At 32.1% G+C, this 20,021-nt stretch overlaps 1 protein-coding gene across 1 annotated transcript; it reads left to right on the top strand.

The window, feature by feature from the left end:
* Nucleotides 1–841: 841 nt before the first annotated feature.
* On the top strand, nucleotides 842–18,783 carry LOC144851367 (protein-cysteine N-palmitoyltransferase HHAT-like). Its single transcript, XM_078708779.1, has 12 exons — nucleotides 842–963; nucleotides 1,466–1,665; nucleotides 1,995–2,056; nucleotides 2,311–2,424; nucleotides 3,208–3,402; nucleotides 4,339–4,551; nucleotides 6,069–6,240; nucleotides 6,881–7,031; nucleotides 8,154–8,189; nucleotides 13,011–13,209; nucleotides 15,907–16,051; nucleotides 17,669–18,783. Exons 2-12 carry the CDS (start codon nucleotides 1,476–1,478, stop codon nucleotides 17,782–17,784), a joined length of 1,593 nt encoding a protein of 530 aa, XP_078564905.1. The 5' UTR covers nucleotides 842–963; nucleotides 1,466–1,475; the 3' UTR covers nucleotides 17,785–18,783.
* Nucleotides 18,784–20,021: the final 1,238 nt, after the last annotated feature.

Below are 20,021 nucleotides of genomic sequence, written 5' to 3'. Positions count from 1 at the left end.
ATTAATTAACGAATATGTATTTTGTTTAAGGGATGTTCACAGTTTTATAATAAAAAATGTGTCTAATTCTAAACGCAATATAACTAATAATAATGTAAATGATACCATGGTATTTGATCACACTCAATGTAATTAAATCCATTAGAATCATTTCACAATATGAGCAGCTTTAGCGCAACTTTACAATTCTCCAAGCATCATGATTAAAAAGCGATAGAATAATAATATTAGGAGTTGTCATGGTTACAGCAGGCTTCCAATTGTCATACTATAAAACCACAAGCTTGATTTCCTAATATAAGTTTATGATGTGGAAACACGCAATGACACAACACAAGTGCATACTTAATAAGTAATTTGACCAATCACAAGGAATGGAGCAAATCATTTTAAACATAATTTGTGCATTATGCTATTTTAAAGAAAATTCAGTGATGGGTTATAGGCTATTGGCCTCCATGCATAATGACTATTGATTCAAATTTGCTGGAAATTAAGTACAGGAATATACATGTGATGTATTGTCCCCCATTTTTGTTGCATCTGTTTTTTTTAAAGTCAACCCTAACCCATTTGTCTGGAAGTCAATGTGTTTTTTTGTTAATTGTAATCTTTTTATAAGCGAAATCATTTTTTAGTTATTATTAATATTATTTTTTTAATAGCTTTATAACAAAATAAAAATGGCCTATTCAAAGTTTGATTTCATTCATTTTTGTTTTTCATGTTTTTAGGAACAATACATTTATAAAGACAAAGTAATATTTTATAAGTCCCTACCAAACTTTAATAAAGTACGAATTGTACTTGGCGTTGAGGGCGCTATGTAACCTTTCCTCTACATCAACAAAAAGCAGCCGATGTCTGATGAAAGAAAGGCCTTTTAATACATCATTCAAATAACATTTATTTACTTACTTTGCAGCAAGATGAGTTCGTGGTAATAATAAAATCATAAAAACGGTAATTCTTTATCATAATCATTCATATAAATTAACCGGGCGTGAGGAAACAGAAATTGTCTGTCTCTAGGCCCAGCACATTCACTGACTGAGTCTTGAGAACGGTGCCACGACCGTCTTAAGATTGGGTTTCGTTGGCAGTAAATTATTTTAAAAAGCATGGGTGTGGGCATCAGAAGTTATTCGAATAAATTGGTTTTTTACAAATTAATAATCGTTCAAACAATCAGGCATGTTATTTAAAGAATTTTGCATAAACAAATTCAAAACATATTTTTAGCTCAATGTGAATAACAAAATATGAGATAGAACTTCCAACTGGGGAGGGAGATGGAGTTGATGGCTAAATTAGTATTACCACCATTTCAAGAAACTGCCCTACTAAAATGAAGCACTGGTATAAACAATAGTTAAGCTATGCCTTTTCAGATCAGGCGACAGTTTCGTCAGCCACATTTAAATTAATTATTTTTATTTTTGTGTAAACTCATATTCCTTCACAGATTTTTTACAATGCCTTCCAGAAGGAACAAAAAGATCTCAGAAAGTGAAGCTGAAATCCAAGATGCCTCTGGTGTTGCCTCCAGAAAGGAGGAGCCTTGTATAGCCAGGCTTCCTAGACTTGAGATATTAATCTATACCGTTGTTGCTGTTACCTGTTTTATAGGTTATCCAATGTACAATCTTTATAAAGAAAGTCAAGGTAGCTATTTCCATATTTAGTGGTAGAATAAGGGGTGGTTTAGTTGACCAGAGTACTGGTTGGTGACGAGGGTGGTGTTGGTGACAAGGGTGGTTTTGGTGACCAGGGTACTGGTGGTTGGTGACCATGGTGCTGGTTTTGGTGACAAGGATGTATACTGTAGGGTTTGATCTGACATGCTTAAGATATTTCTTTACAAGATTATCCTTTTAGACCAATGGCAAACTTCACATAATATTGAAATGCTTCAAGAAATATTCCATTCAAAATATGTGTAATATATATGTAGTTTGAATTCTTTTTAATTTGATTTTCAATCCTCTTTTCAGCATCTGCATTTAGATTTTATGGTGTTCTGGCTGATGGATATGACCTATTTGGTGGTTTGAAGGTACTGTATTGTATGAAAAGTATTTGCCACCAAAAAGAAGCTTTCAAAATAAAATAATTTTATACAAAGCTGTAGCCATGAGAATTAAAGTGGTGCGGTTGTCACAAAAAAAGCTTTTGCTGGCTACAGGGTTGTCAAAGGCCTCTGTCAAAAAGTGGTTGAACCTTACTGTACCAACCGTACTGGTAGCTACGACACTCTTTCAGTCTAATTGTTGTTCTCACTTATTTACCACAAAATATTTGTTTTTACAGGATGAGGGAGATTTTGAGTGGAACTTCTGGAGGGAGCTTGTAACTGTACAAGCTGGTGTTATAGTATTTGTTTACATAGCAGTTGGACGGCTAGCAGAGACATTTTGTCCGGAGGTAAACAATTATTAAACTAGAGGGTATTCTGAGAGTACAAACCTCCGCCTACTGTAAAATTCCCCTTCATAAATGTCTGTCTGTCATGTCTCCGGAAAATATATATATATTTTTAAAAATGTTTTTTATTAGTGCTAAGTGTAAAAAGGCTAACTGCACACTACTAAGTTGTGGATGAGAGTTTGGTGTAATGGTTATGTATCCAGCCTCTCACAGTTGAGATCGCTGGTTCAAGTCCCGCTGAGAGTTTTTTTTTTTTTTTTTTATTTTTTTTTTGTGGACCTTGATCTTTGACCCTGACCCTTCAAAATTTAACCAAAATTATATGATGAGTCATTGATCATTGTGGCTAAGTTTGGTGAGAATCGGATAAAAACTGTGGTCTCTAGGCAGTAAAATAGTATTTTGTTAGTTGTGACCATGACCTTTTCCCCTCAAATTCGAACTCGTCCGAGCTTTTGGGGTATAGATCATTGTGGCTAAATTTGGTGAGAATCGGATAAAAACTGTGGCCTCCAGGCTGTTCACAGACACACACACAAACACACACACACAAACATACAGGGGTGAAAACATAACCTCCTTGGCGGAGGTAATAATTATTAATGCAAATATTATTAATAGAAATATTAAAGTGTTCTCCCAAAGCTGGTTTTGGCTTAGATCATAAAAGTAATTTTTTTTAATGATTTTCAAATATATATTTATTTAAATTCATTTTCTCTGAGCAAAAACAAAACTTGAAAAAAAGAAAATGATTTAACAATCCGTTATTTGTTTTAGTGGCGGAATACTTTGCTGCTAGTGCTGTCGATGTCATCAGTCACGTTGCTGGCAACCTGGCGCTGTATGCTGGTGCTACTCTTGAATGCCGCTTTTATGTACTTAGCCTCCTACAGCAAGAGGGTGCTAGTTGTCTGGGTGGCCGCACTTCTTCAACTATACTCCATTACAAGTTCTTTTTTAATATTTTACTTGGTAAGTTTGAACTTTCTGTATTATTTATAATTACTGCAGAAAACCAGGATAGTTACTGCAGTATCTATAGTGTAATTACGGCAGATTCACCAAATGCCATTTAAAGATGTATTGCAAAAACATGAAAATGAAGATTAATTAAATCAGACTTTTCCGATCCAGTATATTATGTGACATTAAAATGGCATATTCAACAAAAAATTTGAAAAAAAAAAAGTTTAGGGGGACAATATATCTTTAATATCTGAATCAATGCATAATATAACAAAAATGTATTGCTGCATTATAGTAATATTACTGCAGCAAACACCAGACATAATTACTTAATCAGCAAAGAGCCTTGCAAAAGGATAAGCCATTTTTCTATAATATATTACTTAACATGATTTCATTAAATGTAAATGAAAATTGCTTTCTGGTGTATATTGAGTCCAATTTAACATTATCATCGCATAAGTGCTTTTAAAAGTAATTATTACCGCGCCATAATTACCCTTAACCTAAATAGATGACAGCGTCCGCTTTTATGATATTAACGAAGATGAAGATTTCCCAGCTTATATATAATAAGATGTACTGTAGTACCAAGGGGAAATTATGTATTGTAATGGTGTACTTTCACGATCCATAATCAACTGAAATGATGTCATAATACCAAGAAAAAAACATATCTATTTAAAGATTTATAATAATGTATATAACTTAGACTTCCTGTCTATTGTAAATTTGATTCTCATTAAATTAATTTATATGCTAATGAATTCATAGTTGAGCTGGTGAAATTGCTACATCATTATGAAAGAATTTATCAAACCATAAAATACAGGATATTAATCATTCCAGTGCTTTAGGTTTTTTTTTTGGTGTTTTTTTTTGTTGCTTATTTTCACTGAATATAAATCACATTGTCATTTCCAATAATTTTGTTTCTTTCAGAACAATTTCATTGAGAATTCATTTGATTATCATCTGACAATATTCTGCGTAGCTTTATGTAATCTCCGGTTCCTCAGTTTTTGTCTTGATTACTGCAGTAGTAGAATTGAAGATACAACTAAGTTCAGCCATAAAGATTTTCTACTTTATGTATTTTATTTTCCTTTATTTTTCTTTGGTCCTTTGATGATGTACAAAGATTTTCATCACCAGGTTTGTTTTTTGTTTAAACTTTCAATAACTGTTAAGTAAGGGTGTTGTAAAGCTCTGTCTACACTATCAAACTAGTTTGACAAAAAAAGTGTGATATGCCCAAATATGGTAGTGATATGACATCATTATGCCCATTTATGGACACATCACATTAATTTTGAGCTTAGTACCAAGTACTGTATTCAAATGGGTTAATAACGTTGTGACTTAAGCTCTGTCTACACTACCATTGGAGACTTCTGTGTCATGAGAAGACCGCGACTTCACTGGTGCCAACCGCAATTTATTAGAATGAACACTAGTTAGCAACGATAGCATATTTCCATACATCGTTTTGGGTGCTGGCATGGATCTTTTACTTGTTTAAAACTCTCCAAAACTGGTTTTTTTTTTTTGCGCTTTTTAAAAATTCTTGACCATCAATAACAAAAATGATTGCTTGTTTATCTCTATGATGCGTTGTTGATCTCAATAATCTAGTGTGTCTGTAAAACAATTTTGATGATCATAACAAAAATACTTTTACCTTGAATTAAAAAGTTGATGAAATTTGATTATGTCGCTATGCTACTCGAGTTCATTACCACAATTCTATCGTCAAAAAAAAACGATTGATTATAATATTTAATTTTAATCAGCTCCAGTGTCAGAATGTTTTTTTTTTATTTAATCTTACAAAGTATTGTGTATATAGTAATTTAGTGGAATATTTTAGTACAATCATCCCATTATGTCAGGATTTTTCTAATGATAATTAATACAACTCCACTCTCAAAGACTTGCAATAAGACTTTGTTAATGTAGAGCATCTTGTGTATAGGTTTGTCTTGTGAACAGGATTGCCACCTTTAAGAAGGATAGTGAATGAATTCGCTTATGGTTATCCTTTCCAAATTGCCTAAATATATATAAAAAAAAAATAAAAAACTTTTGAATAATTATTATTTATGATATAAATGCGTAAACAAACTGTTCGCTTTAGCAAGAAAATGCTGGAAGCAAAGGCTCTGATGTATTTGTATGATATAGTTTAGTTTCCAATAGTATTATGCTAAACAAGTGTTATATTGGCTTATGAATATTCATGAGTAGGCCTACAGTATCTATAATTCATAGCCTTCAACTATTGATTGACATAACATTTTTTTTGGTCATTATTCAGAAATTATTACAGACAAACTTCGTAGCAAAAGGTTGCTTGATTAATTTATATTTTTGCTGGAGGCCAAACAATTTTATGATAATTTAATAACAATTTTTTCATTATGATTATATATGTTTATGAATTGGCCAATATTAGATAATCTTGATTAAAGTAATTGCTATCGTGAATTTATATTGGATGTTATTGTTATTGATTTAATAAGTGTAGATTATGAAGGCACAGAGGACAGAGTCCTCTTCATTAATTTTTTATTTTGGAATCTCTGGTCCATAGAAAGTAAAATATTATTGTAATCATAATTAATCATCATGATCGTTTATGGCACAAAAAATGTGTTTTTGTATTTTTACAGATTGAAAAGAAGTCCGAAAAATTATCTTCTTCCCAGATAGGACAAGTTGTAAAAGATTTGGCTCGCTACATGTTATATATAATTCTCATAGAAATTGCACTTCACTTCCTATTCTTCGCTGCTTATCATCAAAGGGCTAACATTCTGACTGGTCTTCCAATATGGGCGTTAGGCAAGTACAATATAATATTAGAAGGTTACAATGCGTTTTGTTTACAAAGTTGGGCGGAGCTTGCGTGTTGCATGTTGGGAAATAGCGTTAACGTTTACCTGCTTGTGCGAAGGGAATATATATTTGGTCAGTTACAGAGAGATAAGGCCGTGGTGGAACCAGGAATAGGGAAAAGAGGAACTTAATTGCCATTAATTCATCACCCACTTCTCTGGTATCCAACATGATAACCAATTGTAGCCAGTGTAAAGCTCTGTCTACACTATCAAACTAGTTTGACAAAAGAAAGTGTGATGTGCCCAAATATCGTAGTGATATGCCCAAATATCGTAGTGATATGACCATATATGGTAGTGATATGACCAGATATGGGCACATCACATTTTTTTGTCACATAAAGTTTGATAGTGTAGACAGACCTGGGTCACTGATCCACCTGCATTTAGCATCAAATCAACCCTGCAGGATGTACCTTTTATTTTCATGTATTATGTTGTCCCAGTTGGTTGCTAGCCTCACTCATTATCACCAAGTGTCCGACATTTTTCAGAATCCACATCTCCCATCTATCAGAACACTAGCTACCAACCCTAACAAAAGTCGAAAAAAGGAAATTTAGATTTTGTTTCTTCTGTTACAGCTGGCAATGCACTGTGCCACCTGATTTTCTTCCAGTTAAAGTATCAAGTCATGTTTGGTATTCCAAATGCGGTAGCCATGTTGGATCGGGTGGACACATTCAAGCCACCTGTTTGCATCTTTTCCATATATACATTTGCAGACATGTGGAGGTATAGTAATGGAAACCTTTGCTTACTTTCTTCTGCTTATTTAAGAGCGCTTTTTTTTTTTCGTAATCTGTGAGGCTGCAAAAACCTGTTTTATAGCCTCTAAATATATATGTCTTTAAAGCTCTGTCTATACTATCAAACTAGTTTGACAAAAAAAGTGCCCAAATATAGTAATGATGTGCTTAAATATGGTAGTGATATGACATAATCATGTCCATATCGGCATATATTTTTTTGTCATATAAAGTTTGATAGTGTAGACAGAGCTTAAAGCTATAATTACTAAATGATCACATTTTTGCATGAATACGATTCATTTTTTATAAGAAACAGTCAAAATGCACAAGACCGGATAATGCATAGTGCTACTTATTGAGATGTTTTCTATAAGACTAGATCATTGTTGTATATAATTACAAAGTGCTCATTCGTTAAATTGATATTTTCTATTTCCTTAATTGCAATGTAAGAATATTCTCAATAGTAAGACTTAGTGTTTTGGTAATTCATCACTGTTTTCATTGAATATTTTTGTAAACTGTAAAAGCTTTTAAAAAATGCAAAGACTGTGTCGTAACTAAGCAACCAAACACAAATGGTAACTATTAGTAACCATATACATAATGGAAACATCTTATCTTATGTTGTCATTACATTATTATGCTGACTTAATATTGTAAAATAATTCTTCTGTATTAACATTTAAATTCAAACCACTTATATTTGTTTTTTTAGTATGGTGTAATACCTAAACCAAATCTTCGTATCATTTTATACTAGAGCCTGTATTTAATAAATAAAGAATGGGCTTATGAATTAGTTAGGGATGGGCTTATATTTGAATCTGTATGTATGCAACTCCTATTCAAGTAACGAGCATGGGCTTACATTTGAATCTGTATGTATGCAACTCCTGCTTAAGTAATGAGCATTGGGCTTACATTTGAATCTGTATGTATGCATGTTCAAGTGAGCATTGGGCTTACATTTGAATCTGTATGTAGGTAACTCCTGTTCAAGTAATGAGCATTGGGCTTACATTTGAGTCTGTATGCTTATACAGTATTGGATTATTTATTGTATATATTTAGCAATACTTGATTATTATCACTTTCTCTACAGGTATTTTGATAGAGGTCTACACTCAATTCTTCTTAAGTAAGTAAACCATTATCACTAATTAATTACTGTTTCTCTATTAAAGACAATCTCTAATTAACTAACACTTTCCTCTACTGCAACAGATTAACAATACAATTAATTACAATGGTTGTAATTAGACTAAAAAGCTACTCCATAAAATATTATTAATATCGATATCGATTATTACTATCAATATTTAACGATATTTCCTGGTTTATAGATCATATTTTTTCTGAAGCTCTTGCAAAAAAAATGTGACATGCCCAAATATGGTAGTGATATTCCCAAATATGGTAGTGATATTCCCAAATACGGTAGTGATATTCCCAAATATGGTAGTGATATGACATCATCATTATTAGATTATTGTATCACTGTCATTGTTTTTTTCATTATTTTACCATACTCATCGAAACAACGTCATAATTTATGTTGAAACAAAACAAATAAAATTGAAAAATAGATTTTTAAAGAGATATTTTAGTATAAATCAACAAATTTTGTCATTTTGACAACTATCATGAACAATATTATTACAATAATTTTCTATATGAAAAATCAGAACATGATATCGTACAATATGTATGCTGTGATCATGTGACCAATTCTTGAAGTAAAAAAAAACGTACAAGGTTGACAGATTTTCAAAATAATATTTTGTTAGCATCAAATAAACTACTAAGAAAACTCATCTGAAATACAATTTTTTTTTGCTGTAGACCATGTAAGGAATTTAAAAATAAAAAATCTTTAAAACAACATTGAAATATTGTTCTTTACACTTACGCAACCGTCAAATTGAAAGCAATATATTGTTGTTTCAATGACACTTGTGTTCATTCGGTTTGATAATGCGTCCCTAAATAGTGGTTTGTTTATTCTAATATTTTCCAGGATCATTACGAGGTGTTTAGAACAAATATTATCCTGGATGCAATATTACAGAATTCTAATTATTAGAAAAACATTCAACTCCATTCAGTTTTCGTTGTCTTAAAAAGAAATTAAGGACTTTACGAAACACAACGGTTAGGGGAGTACAACGGACATCCTGTGTTCGCTAGAGCGTAAAATCATATACAGTCGATATAGCAGTTTTATTAGTTACGCACCCTTGTTCGAAAATGACAACGACCAGCAGTATCTCTCTCCCTCCTCTGTCTTGCGGCGCGGGGCCCTTCTGGATTGCTTGGCTCTGGTGATAGTGTAGGCGTAGCCTTCCTATAGCTAGTGGCCTCGCATTCAAACGCCGCACAAAATGTATTGCTTTGAACACAGCCATTTTAACCCAATAAAAATGTGAAGGTTGAAATATTATTTAGAGTTTTAAAAATTCCATGTTGAAGTGTAATTTGTACTGTATATTTAAGGTTATATGTACATTATTTCTAGTCGTTCTCTAATTTCTAGAGAATAATCAAAAAGAGAAAAGCATATTTGGTTTGCAGGAATTAAGAATCCTATTTTTATTTTGACAGTTTTTTCTGTTTTTTAAGGACTTTGAAACTTAAATTTAATCATTAACAAAATTTGCGTGGGTGATTATGTTTTTTAATTTTCTCCTCTATTGTCTGTCTTCTCGTGAATTCAAATAATGAGTTATTGGATAAAGCCTAGCTTGTTTCTATTGTATGTTGTGTTGAAGAAGATAATGATGTTACGACAAGGTCAAAATATTTTACAATAAGTCGTAAATTGATATATAAATATTCCAACAGCACTAATTGGAATATCAATTGACATCAATATCCAACCCAACTTAAATCATAGTATTTTAGGTTGCTCAACAGTTCTACAGGTCTACTCATTTGAAATTCAACCCCTACTCAACTCGACCCTACTCAACTCGACCCTACTCAACTCGACCCTACTCAACTCGACCTTACTCAACTTGACCCTACCCAACTCGACCCTACTCAACTCTACTCAACTCAACTCGAACCTGCTCAATTTTACTCTACTCAACTCGACTCTACTCAACTCGACCCTACTCAACTTGACCCTACTCAACTTGACCCTACTCAACTTGACCCTACTCAACTTGACCCTACCCAACTCAACCCTACTCAACCCAACTCAACTCAACTCGAACCTACTCAATTTTACTCTACTCAACTCGACTCTACTCAACTCGACCCTACTCAACTCGACCCTACTCAACTCGACCCTACTCAACTCGACCCTACTCAACTCGACCCTACTTAACTTGACCCTACTCAACTCTACTCAACTTGACCCTACTCAACTCGACCCTACTCAACTTGACCCTACTCAACTTGACCCTACTCAACTCCACCCTACTCAACTCCACCCTACTCAACTCCACCCTACTCAACTCCACCCTACTAAACTCCACCCTACTAAACTACCCTACTCAACTCCACCCTACTCAACTCCACCCTACTCAACTCCACCCTACTCCAGTATATAAACCATAGTATAGCTAGGTTCTTAAAATAATACAGATAGTATTAGTGTTCTCATCTCCATGGCAATGACACGGTGACACAATACACAAAAGTTAGCCTAATCAATATTTGTTATTTATATAAGTTATAAGTTTTTTTAAATTATATTTTTTTTATATTATATTTTTTATTATCTCTCATAAACAATGTAGTAAATAATAATTGCCTGACCTTCAAGTGAGTACAAGTAGCCTTCAAGATCATAGTATTCACAAGAAATTATTAGCATGTGAAAAAATATGAGTTAAAAATTAGTAATGTTTTTGAGAATCAATTGAGAAAATAAAACGCTTTTTTTTTGCCCTTGAAGTAAATTGTGGAAAGTAACATCATGATACAGTACTATCAAAATATCAGATTGTTATTAGATGTTTAGCATTTTAAATTATTGCATCCAACTACACATCCACTATTAACCTTCTTCTCTCCCCCACTTTTTTTTCTCCCAATTTTCCCACCCCCTCCTTTCCTCCACCCCTTTTCTTTCTAACTATTACATGATAGACACCTATTGCTGTTGATTGATATGCCAGAGTGTAGCTTACAATACAAGCACTTTATTTATTAAACAGTTCATACAAAAGTATTTTGCTATAATACCCTATTTCCATAATACATTTTTACTGTTAAAGATTGAGGTCCACATACTGTACAAGTAGCCTACATACAAGTAGCCTATATAAACATATATATAGTATAAATGCTATATACCTGTCTGCACTTTGAATTATATCAAAAATAAAAATGGGTATTGATTTTTCATCGCTATAAAGTGTTTTGTTCCTCACCATTCTTTGTGCTTTGCACATCTTCTTAATACTTACCACTTTCTGCCGTAACTAAAGCACAATAGAGATACAAACACATGAGATGATTTTTAATATTCATATCATACATCATCCTCCAGTTAATCACAATATAGCCTGTATATTGTACTACTTTTAACAAGTCAAACTTTATGAATAATAATAATAATACACTTTTGTAGGCCTACTTTCATAATTACTAAGTGATCTAGGCTCATACTGTTTACATACCATTATGTTTACATTTTTCTTCTGCAATTACTGCAGTAAGCTATATAAAGCGCTATATAAATCCAGGATATTATTATATTAACCTATAACTACCTACATTCTTCTTCTTCGACCTAGGCCTATTTAAAACATATTAAGGATAAAATATGTTATAAGACCTGTTTCACATTTTGGTCCTGTTTAAACTATGCTTAATGTTGAAACAAAATAAGGATCAACTGACCATGAAATAATTTTTGGAAAGGATCAACTGACTAGCTTGATTAGCAAGTTTAAATTAAATAAATGTGAGTGTAGTTGAATGCTAATGGTCACTTACTACATGCTAATGAATCCTGCACAGAAATACTCATAGATTACGATGAACAACCCTTTTGTGAAAACGTGAAGTTTTAAAAAGTCATCAATTAATTCGTAACTGCACCTACAAACCTTTCATCGACAAAAACATGCTTACGATTGATTTTTCATTAACTGTTTGCAGTCGCCATCGGCATTTGACCCAGTTAAAAAGAGCGTAACGATACTGGGTCGTTGATCAAAAATTGTTTTGATGCTGAGGAGGTTAATTTGTATTAGAGAATAACAATTAACTAATGGAAATTTACTTTGTGATATAATGATTAAATTTAGATTAATTAATAATAATTTGAGATTTAGTAGGTTTGTCAGAGGCAACCTTTAAGTGTTAATTAACCAATTCCCAGGTGGATGTGTCTCTTAACTACTCAAATATAAAGCATAACATTTTCAGTATTTTTTATTTTATTTCTTATACTGGATTACCTCTTCTTAAAACTGTTCTCCCAGACGGCCCAGTACAGGACCATAATCAGCAGAATTTTTCGACTTTATTATGCACATGTGCAATGTATGTTTAGGCGATCGACGGCTTTACATCCCACCTAAAGGACGAGGCAGGCAATGAGAGTAAAGCATCTTGTTTAAAGATACAAGCCATATGGCACAGACAGGTCTCGAACCCATACCTCTCTGGCTTGGTTTATTTAATTTGTTTATAACCAAAAGTGAATTTTTGTTGATAAACATGGTATTGTTTCTTTTCATCCCATCTGAAGGACGATGAGAGTAAAGTATTTGTCTAAGGATACCCATGCCTCTCACTTCCTACTCTGATATTCCTTAAGCTCTGTCTACACTATCAAACTAGTTTTACAAAAAAATTATGATGTGCCCAAATATGGTAGTGATATCATCATTTCCATATATGGGCATATCACATTTTTTTGTCACATGAAGTTTGATAGTGTAGACAGAGCTTTACAATTACCTAATAATTTATAATTTTTTTTTTTTTTTTTTTTTTGCAGTTACATATATATTCCTATTGGGGGTTCAAGATGCGGCACATTTCGACAGTTGATTGGGTCTCTACTCTGCTTCATATTTGTCTTTTATTGGCACGGTCTGGAAGAACATATTTTTTACTGGGCTTTGTTTAATTGGGTCGGCGTTGTCATAGAAACAATAGTCAACCAAGTTTCAAAAACTGAAAAGGCCAAATCTTTTGTAAGTATAGGTACTTTTATGTATTTAATAATAAAATAATTTATAACTCCTACTGTTGTCCGAAACCAATCTCCAGTGCTTTCATTTTACTTTGGCTTTTTCATACAATGTCTTAATAATGGTGATGAGGTTGGCATTTATGTATTATTTGTGCATGGTGTAATAATGCCACTTTCTTTCAGATGAGTGGTAAAACAGAACATGAATTGTAAATTTCACAAACTTATATCTTTTGTTTATCATCATTCATGATTACAATTATGTTTTATATTAAACGATGGAAATTTAACACCATTAATGTTAAAAGTCATCTAATATACATCATGAACAAAGTCTTTTCTTGTATGTATTGTTAGCATTGTAAAGCTCTGTCTACACTATCAAACTACTGTATGTGATGTACCCATATATAGACATGATGATGTCATATCACTACCTTATTTGGGCATATCACTACCATATTTGGGCATATCACTACCATATTTGGGCACATCACACTTTTTTTGTCAAACTGGCTTGATTCTATTCTATTCTACAGTTTTTTCAAATTTTATCCAATATTGTATGAATATGTGGCCATTATTTTAGAAACTAGAAAGACGTTAAAGAGTTTATTGTAAGAAAAAGATTATATCTCGAAGTCGGACAAAGACTATTTATTTATGATGTTTATGGATAGTTTACACCACCAATCCTACTGGGCTTCTAACAGTATATAATAACCAGTAATATTTAAGTAGTAACAAGAATGAATGACATACTTATTGTCTTTAAGTTTAATTAAAATAATTAATTTGAACGCCTTCAGGGAAATCAAATTTGATATGATAACATAATCCTAAAAATTAAGCTCTGTCTACACTATCAAACTAGTTTGACAAAAAATGTGATGTGCCCAAATATGGTAGTGATATGCCCAAATATGGTAGTGATATGACATATATGGGCACGTCACATTTTGTTGTCACATAAAGTTTGATAGTGTAGACAGAGTGTTATTCTCAAATGCTTTTTTAAATATTAAGATTGACTTGTTTTTAAGTTTTTCTACTGCAGTGTTAATCCATTACATCCTACAGGATTTAACCGACTGTATTACAGTATTAATTAATGACTTAATTCATTAATAATTAATTAATCATCATTAATACAACAATGATGTTGAAGTTTTCCAAGAATTCACATTGAACATGCACCCATTTCAGGTTTTTTTTTATCGAAGTTGATTGATGCTTTTAATTGCTTTTTAAGGATAAATAATTCATTGAATAATTGAATATGTATCTTTTTTTTTATTAGAAGAGAATGATGTGTTCAGTCAATTCTCATTCTTTATTGAGGAATATGTTCCACAGCGAATGCCTTGGAATTTATAAATAATAATAATTAAATACTGTATTCCATTTTGTAAAGATGACATTTTAGAATAGAAAAATCCTGTGGAAATCATGATACTATTGAGAAGAAAAAAAATTGGTTTAAATTCTACATATTAATAATTTTAATTAAATTAATTACAATTTCCTGAAAGCGCTTTAAGATAATTTACAGCATAATGAAGAAGCTCAAGTACCCACTTCTACTCCTGGGTGAAAAGAGATTGTTGATAAATTACGTTACTCAAGGACAGAAGAAGATGGCTTCTCGCACAATTTGTCATCTTCTTTCTCAATTATACCTACAATTTTTATTGCATCTTTACATGTAAGGAAATTATTAGCTTAAAAAAGCTCTTAAATGTTTCCAATTTGTAAAACGTTAATATGTTGAACATTTATTTTAAATAAATTTTGGGGTTTTTTTTTGTTACATGATCGCTTTAGTTTAATTTAAATAAAGGATTATATTGGTTAATGTTGGACAGAAGGATCAATTTTAGAGTTTCTAGGTTTATTTCTAATTTTTGAAATCTATTTTGAATTATGTACAGACATGATTTATAATGTGAGAAATTATTTTCTGTGAAATTGTTTCCAATTTTGAATTTAACTGGATTTGATTTATTTAAATTTCACACTTTATGGATATGAAGCTATTACAATTTGTTTTTAGATTAGATCTTTTTTATTTTAGAATAAACTTTGTAGGTCCATTACACACATAATGTATAAGTATATTCAATATTATTAAATCATAAAAATACAGATTGACTGAATATTTTACAATGGAATAATGATGTATGCCTTTTAAAGAAATCTAATTATCATCATTGTTTACATAAAGTTAATTAAATGTTTGTTTGTAATGCATTTGTAGCCCCTGGATGTTCTTTGCCATGCATTTTCAGCCCCTTGATGTTGTTTGTAATTTTTGGCCCCTGGATGTTGTTTGTGATTTTCAGCCCCTGGATGTTGTTTGTAATTTTCAGCCCCTGGATGTTGGTTGCAATGTATTTTCAGCCCCTGGATGTTGTTTGTAATTTTCAGACCCTAGATGTTGCTTGTAATTTTCAGCCCCTAGATGTTGTTCGCAATTTTCGGCCCCTGGATGTTGTTTGTAATTTTCGGCCCCTGGATGTAGTTTGCAATGTATTTTTAGACCTGGCTATTGTCTAACAAAGCACAAAAATAAATAATATGTTTTTTTGCTATTCTTTTTGCTTTTCTGTATTTTCAGACTCAGGATATTTCATGTTGGAAAAACAGAGGATATTATTTCTAATAACTTATTTTATAATCTTTTTCTTGTACATTTCAGAAATTGAATCTAAGTGGTGCTACTTTGCGGCGTGTGACTGCTGTATTTTCAGTGCCTGGATATATTGCCCTTAGTCTTGCCAATCTTCTATTCCTATCTGGTATCAGTATGGGCTATATATACTTTGAACGGCTGATTATTACCAGTGAGTATTTCTTTATTATAAATCAATTTATTTCCCATCCTAGTAAAAACTGTGCCTGGGGATTTTAATAAAGTGCCTTGGGATTGTAATAAAGGTGCCTGGAGATTGTATGCTTTTGCGATATTAGTTTTATTTTATTAGGTGTTTTTTTTAATAATGTTTGAGTGGGAATAGAGAAGAAAATGATGTTTTAGGTTGTAAATTATTTGAAATTCACTTATAAAATGACAAAATAAAGACAATTTGACTATTTCTTGCTTTAAATTACATTTTTTTCAGGTAATTAATGTTTTTTTTCGGTCCAATTTTTGGTCAAAGTGGATAACTATTATGTAACATTAAAATGGCATATTCAACAATTTTTTTTTCAAGAATTATTTGTTCAGAGAATTTCCAAGTTCTGAGTTAAAATTCATTGATAGTGAATCTTTTCAAAATTCTTTTTTAATAGAAAGAAAAATGTTGTATCAATGTATCAATTTTCAATCTAGGTAATGGGTTTGCCCTTAAGATGCCAAGTAAAATGTTTATATAAATTATATCAACAAATTATTAAATTAGGGTAATAGGTTTTCCCTAGGGCACAAAAATGAAAGTTTTTATATTTCAGCTTTATATTATTAAATATAATAATGATTAATTTAGATTGTACATCCGGAAATGTCTTGTCTGCCTTCCCATGTCTATTCAGAGTGTGATTATCTAATAAATAAATCGTTGCTTATTAACTTTAATTAGCCAGGGTCTATTAACCTGTCATAGATGGGTATAAAAGGAAAAATCAATTTACCATTAATTTTATAATTTTCTTTTTAATAATGCATTAAATTCCGTCTTTGAAAATTGTACCAATTTGTTTTTTGAAAACTCTGCTATGTACAATTGATTATCTGTCAAGACCCTGTCTTAGTTAGCGAGTTTTACGACACGCTATGAAATCTTCTTTCCGTTAATGCTTACCAATAATCCCTCAGTAGCGATACTTCTTGCTATATTTTGTTTTGTAAAAAACCAATAAGCCAGCACATTAGTTAGAGGAAAAGAGGAAATCCTTTCGAACTGTGATTAAGATGCTTTTTTACCCTTGATGTGTTTATCTGAAAAATGAGGAAAGCATAGTTCATGTATATAACTAAACTTTGGTTTTATTATATAATAGAATATGTTTTAAAAAGAGATTGTGAAGTTATTAAGATTATGTTCCAGGACATTTTACAACTATTTGCCTTATATAATCATGAAGTTTCTATATAATGGTAATGGTATGAGTTTGCTCTACTACCTTATATAGACATAATTGTCCATATATGGTAATAATGTGTCATCAATCCATGTAGATGTCCAAATAAGGAAATAAATGATATAGTTATCACATAAATATTATGATATGCTGATGGTAAAGCTTGGTTCCAACTTGGACGCAACACAAGGACGTAAACCCACTGTAAGCCATTTGACCAATAACGACACGATGTATCATCAGAATTGTCACTACTGATTGGTCAAATCACTTGCACTGTGCCTACGTTGTTCTGTTGCGCCCAAATGGGAACCAATCTTTAGAATAAGATGGTTAAAGGTCAAATGACCTTATGAATATTCATTTTCTCCTTTCAGGTTTTCCTATTGGTCCATTGGTGCTGCTGCTTCTTTACTACTGTATGATACAACTCATTTTGGAATGCCATCGGATTTGTGGTAAAAAATATTTTTGTGAAAAGAAATATTATTAACCAATATTTGAATTGCACTTTTTCTGCACTCATTTGTTAACTGATATTTAATTTGCTAGAATCTTTCTATTTTTAATGCTACGTGTTGGTGCAGTTTTTTACTCGCGATCTGAACAAGCTGATTTTTTTTACAATGATAGCGAAAGTTAGCAACTCATCTTTTGCACTTGGATTAACTTTCTTTGTGGATTCTCCTGTTTTTATGTATGGTACACATTTTATTAGAAGATGCATCTTCCAAAACCAACATTTCTTCGCAGTAAATGTTATGAAATATGCAATATAAAACTTATTCACATATACATATACAGTATATATGTGAAAAGGAGCCAAAAAAATAGCTTTCTCTAATCGAAGTTTGACTCCTGAAAATAACCTATCGTCTAAAAGCTACCCCATTTTTGCAAAACCAACCAACTTTTCCGTTCCTCTGTTGCTGCTTGCTCTAGAAAGTGCAAGAAGTTCACCGTGAGAAGATCTCAAAACTGTACCTGTCACCAATTTCATTTTATTCTCTGGTGTTGTCCCTGAACTGCCTGCAAAACCACGATGATGCCTATTTAGGTTTTTTGCAGTATCAAACAAAACTACTACAAATTGGCTACTCTCGATGAGTAGTACCTTCTTGTCAGAGGAGGATTGTGGCGTCAAATTTATCCATTTAACTCTGTCACACTGTCTATAAGCATGTTCTTGCCAGGATTGAAAAGGTTACAGCTTTTGACTGAACTGCAGATATGCTGTCTCTGTTGGTTGTGGCTCGGAAAGGAAGAAAAATGTTATTCTCGAGTATAAGACGAGGCTTACTGGAACCGTAAAATTTGCTTTTGAAACTGCCAAGTTTATTCACGCGATTCTTTGCGATATGAGCGACTTATATGTGAGAACGTAGAAGTACGTTCGATGCATGATGCTACTTCAAATACTTTTTTAAGCATGACTATAATTTATTAGAAAGACGCTATTTTTATATTCGATCATCAATTAAATTATATACAACAAGAACGTATATTTGTGTTTGATATGATGTCAACTTTATCAGTATGGTTATGTTGTCAACGAGGTTTGGAAATGAAAGAACCCATTCCCAAATATTTCTATGATAATCATAATTTAAACCCTCATCAAGTTGTCGTGATATTACTATTTATGATTAATCTAAAGCTCTGTCCACACCATGAAACTAGTTTGACGAAAAAGTGTGATGTGCCCAAATATGGTAGTGATATGACATCATCGTGTCCATATATGGGCACTTCAAATTTGTTGTCACCTAAAGTTTGATAGTGTAGACAGAGCTTAACGAATGTATTCTGAAACTCTAATGGATTGCCACCTATGTGGGAACAGTGCCTTTTCACACTTGCCAATCATTGGCTATGTGCCAAGAAATAAAAAAAACACACACACAATCACACTCATCAAATCTCCATCTTCCTCTCCCTTCCTTTTTTCCCAAACACATATTGCCTTGGTGTATTATCTCTTCTTTGGTTTATTACCATGTTTTATTCTTCCCATCGGCATGTCATTTTTATCTCTCTAAACATAGAAAAAAAACCGGCAGCTTAGAGCATCATTACTATTGCATTACGAATCAGTTGCAATTATGCTAACCACATTAGTTGATGAAAATTTAATTGAGTATTTCCAAAAATTATGAAGCAGAACGAATGAGTTTATTTATTAATAATTACGCCATTTCTGTATAGTTTATTGGAAATTGAAGATTTGTTTCATATTGTAAATGATTATTTGTTGTTTTAACGATTCATTCTGATTGATCCTTAAGGTATGATGTGGAACCATTTGGGGTAATACATGCTCCCTTTTGGGTGATTTAATTTGAGTGTAACACGGTCCGATACATATGATACTTAAGTGGCACCGCTTATTTCAAGTCAGTGTCTTGTTCACAGGTCGCTCGGACTGAAGAAAATTGAACAAACTAATCAAATGGAATCGACGACAGAAAGGCATTTAACGATCAGTATAATACGTTATTTATTCATTAATGTTAGTTAATAGGAAGATACTGCTTCCCATGGGTGCCGTAACCTGTACACAGTCACTAAAGCAACACATCATTAAATAAAATCAACTTAAGAATTCAACACGCGCTGAAAAAATAGAAAAACAAATAAGATGGCGTATCGATCACCATCCATTCTTACAGTGAAATTGAAAACATGATGTCTAATTCTGGAAAATACACCCGATTTTCAGTTTTGAAAATC

The sequence above is a fragment of the Antedon bifida genome, chromosome 9 (genome assembly GCF_963402885.1).
Source record: "Antedon bifida chromosome 9, ecAntBifi1.1, whole genome shotgun sequence".
NCBI lineage: Eukaryota > Metazoa > Echinodermata > Crinoidea > Comatulida > Antedonidae > Antedon > Antedon bifida.
This window is presented reverse-complemented; position numbering and strand designations above follow the sequence as displayed.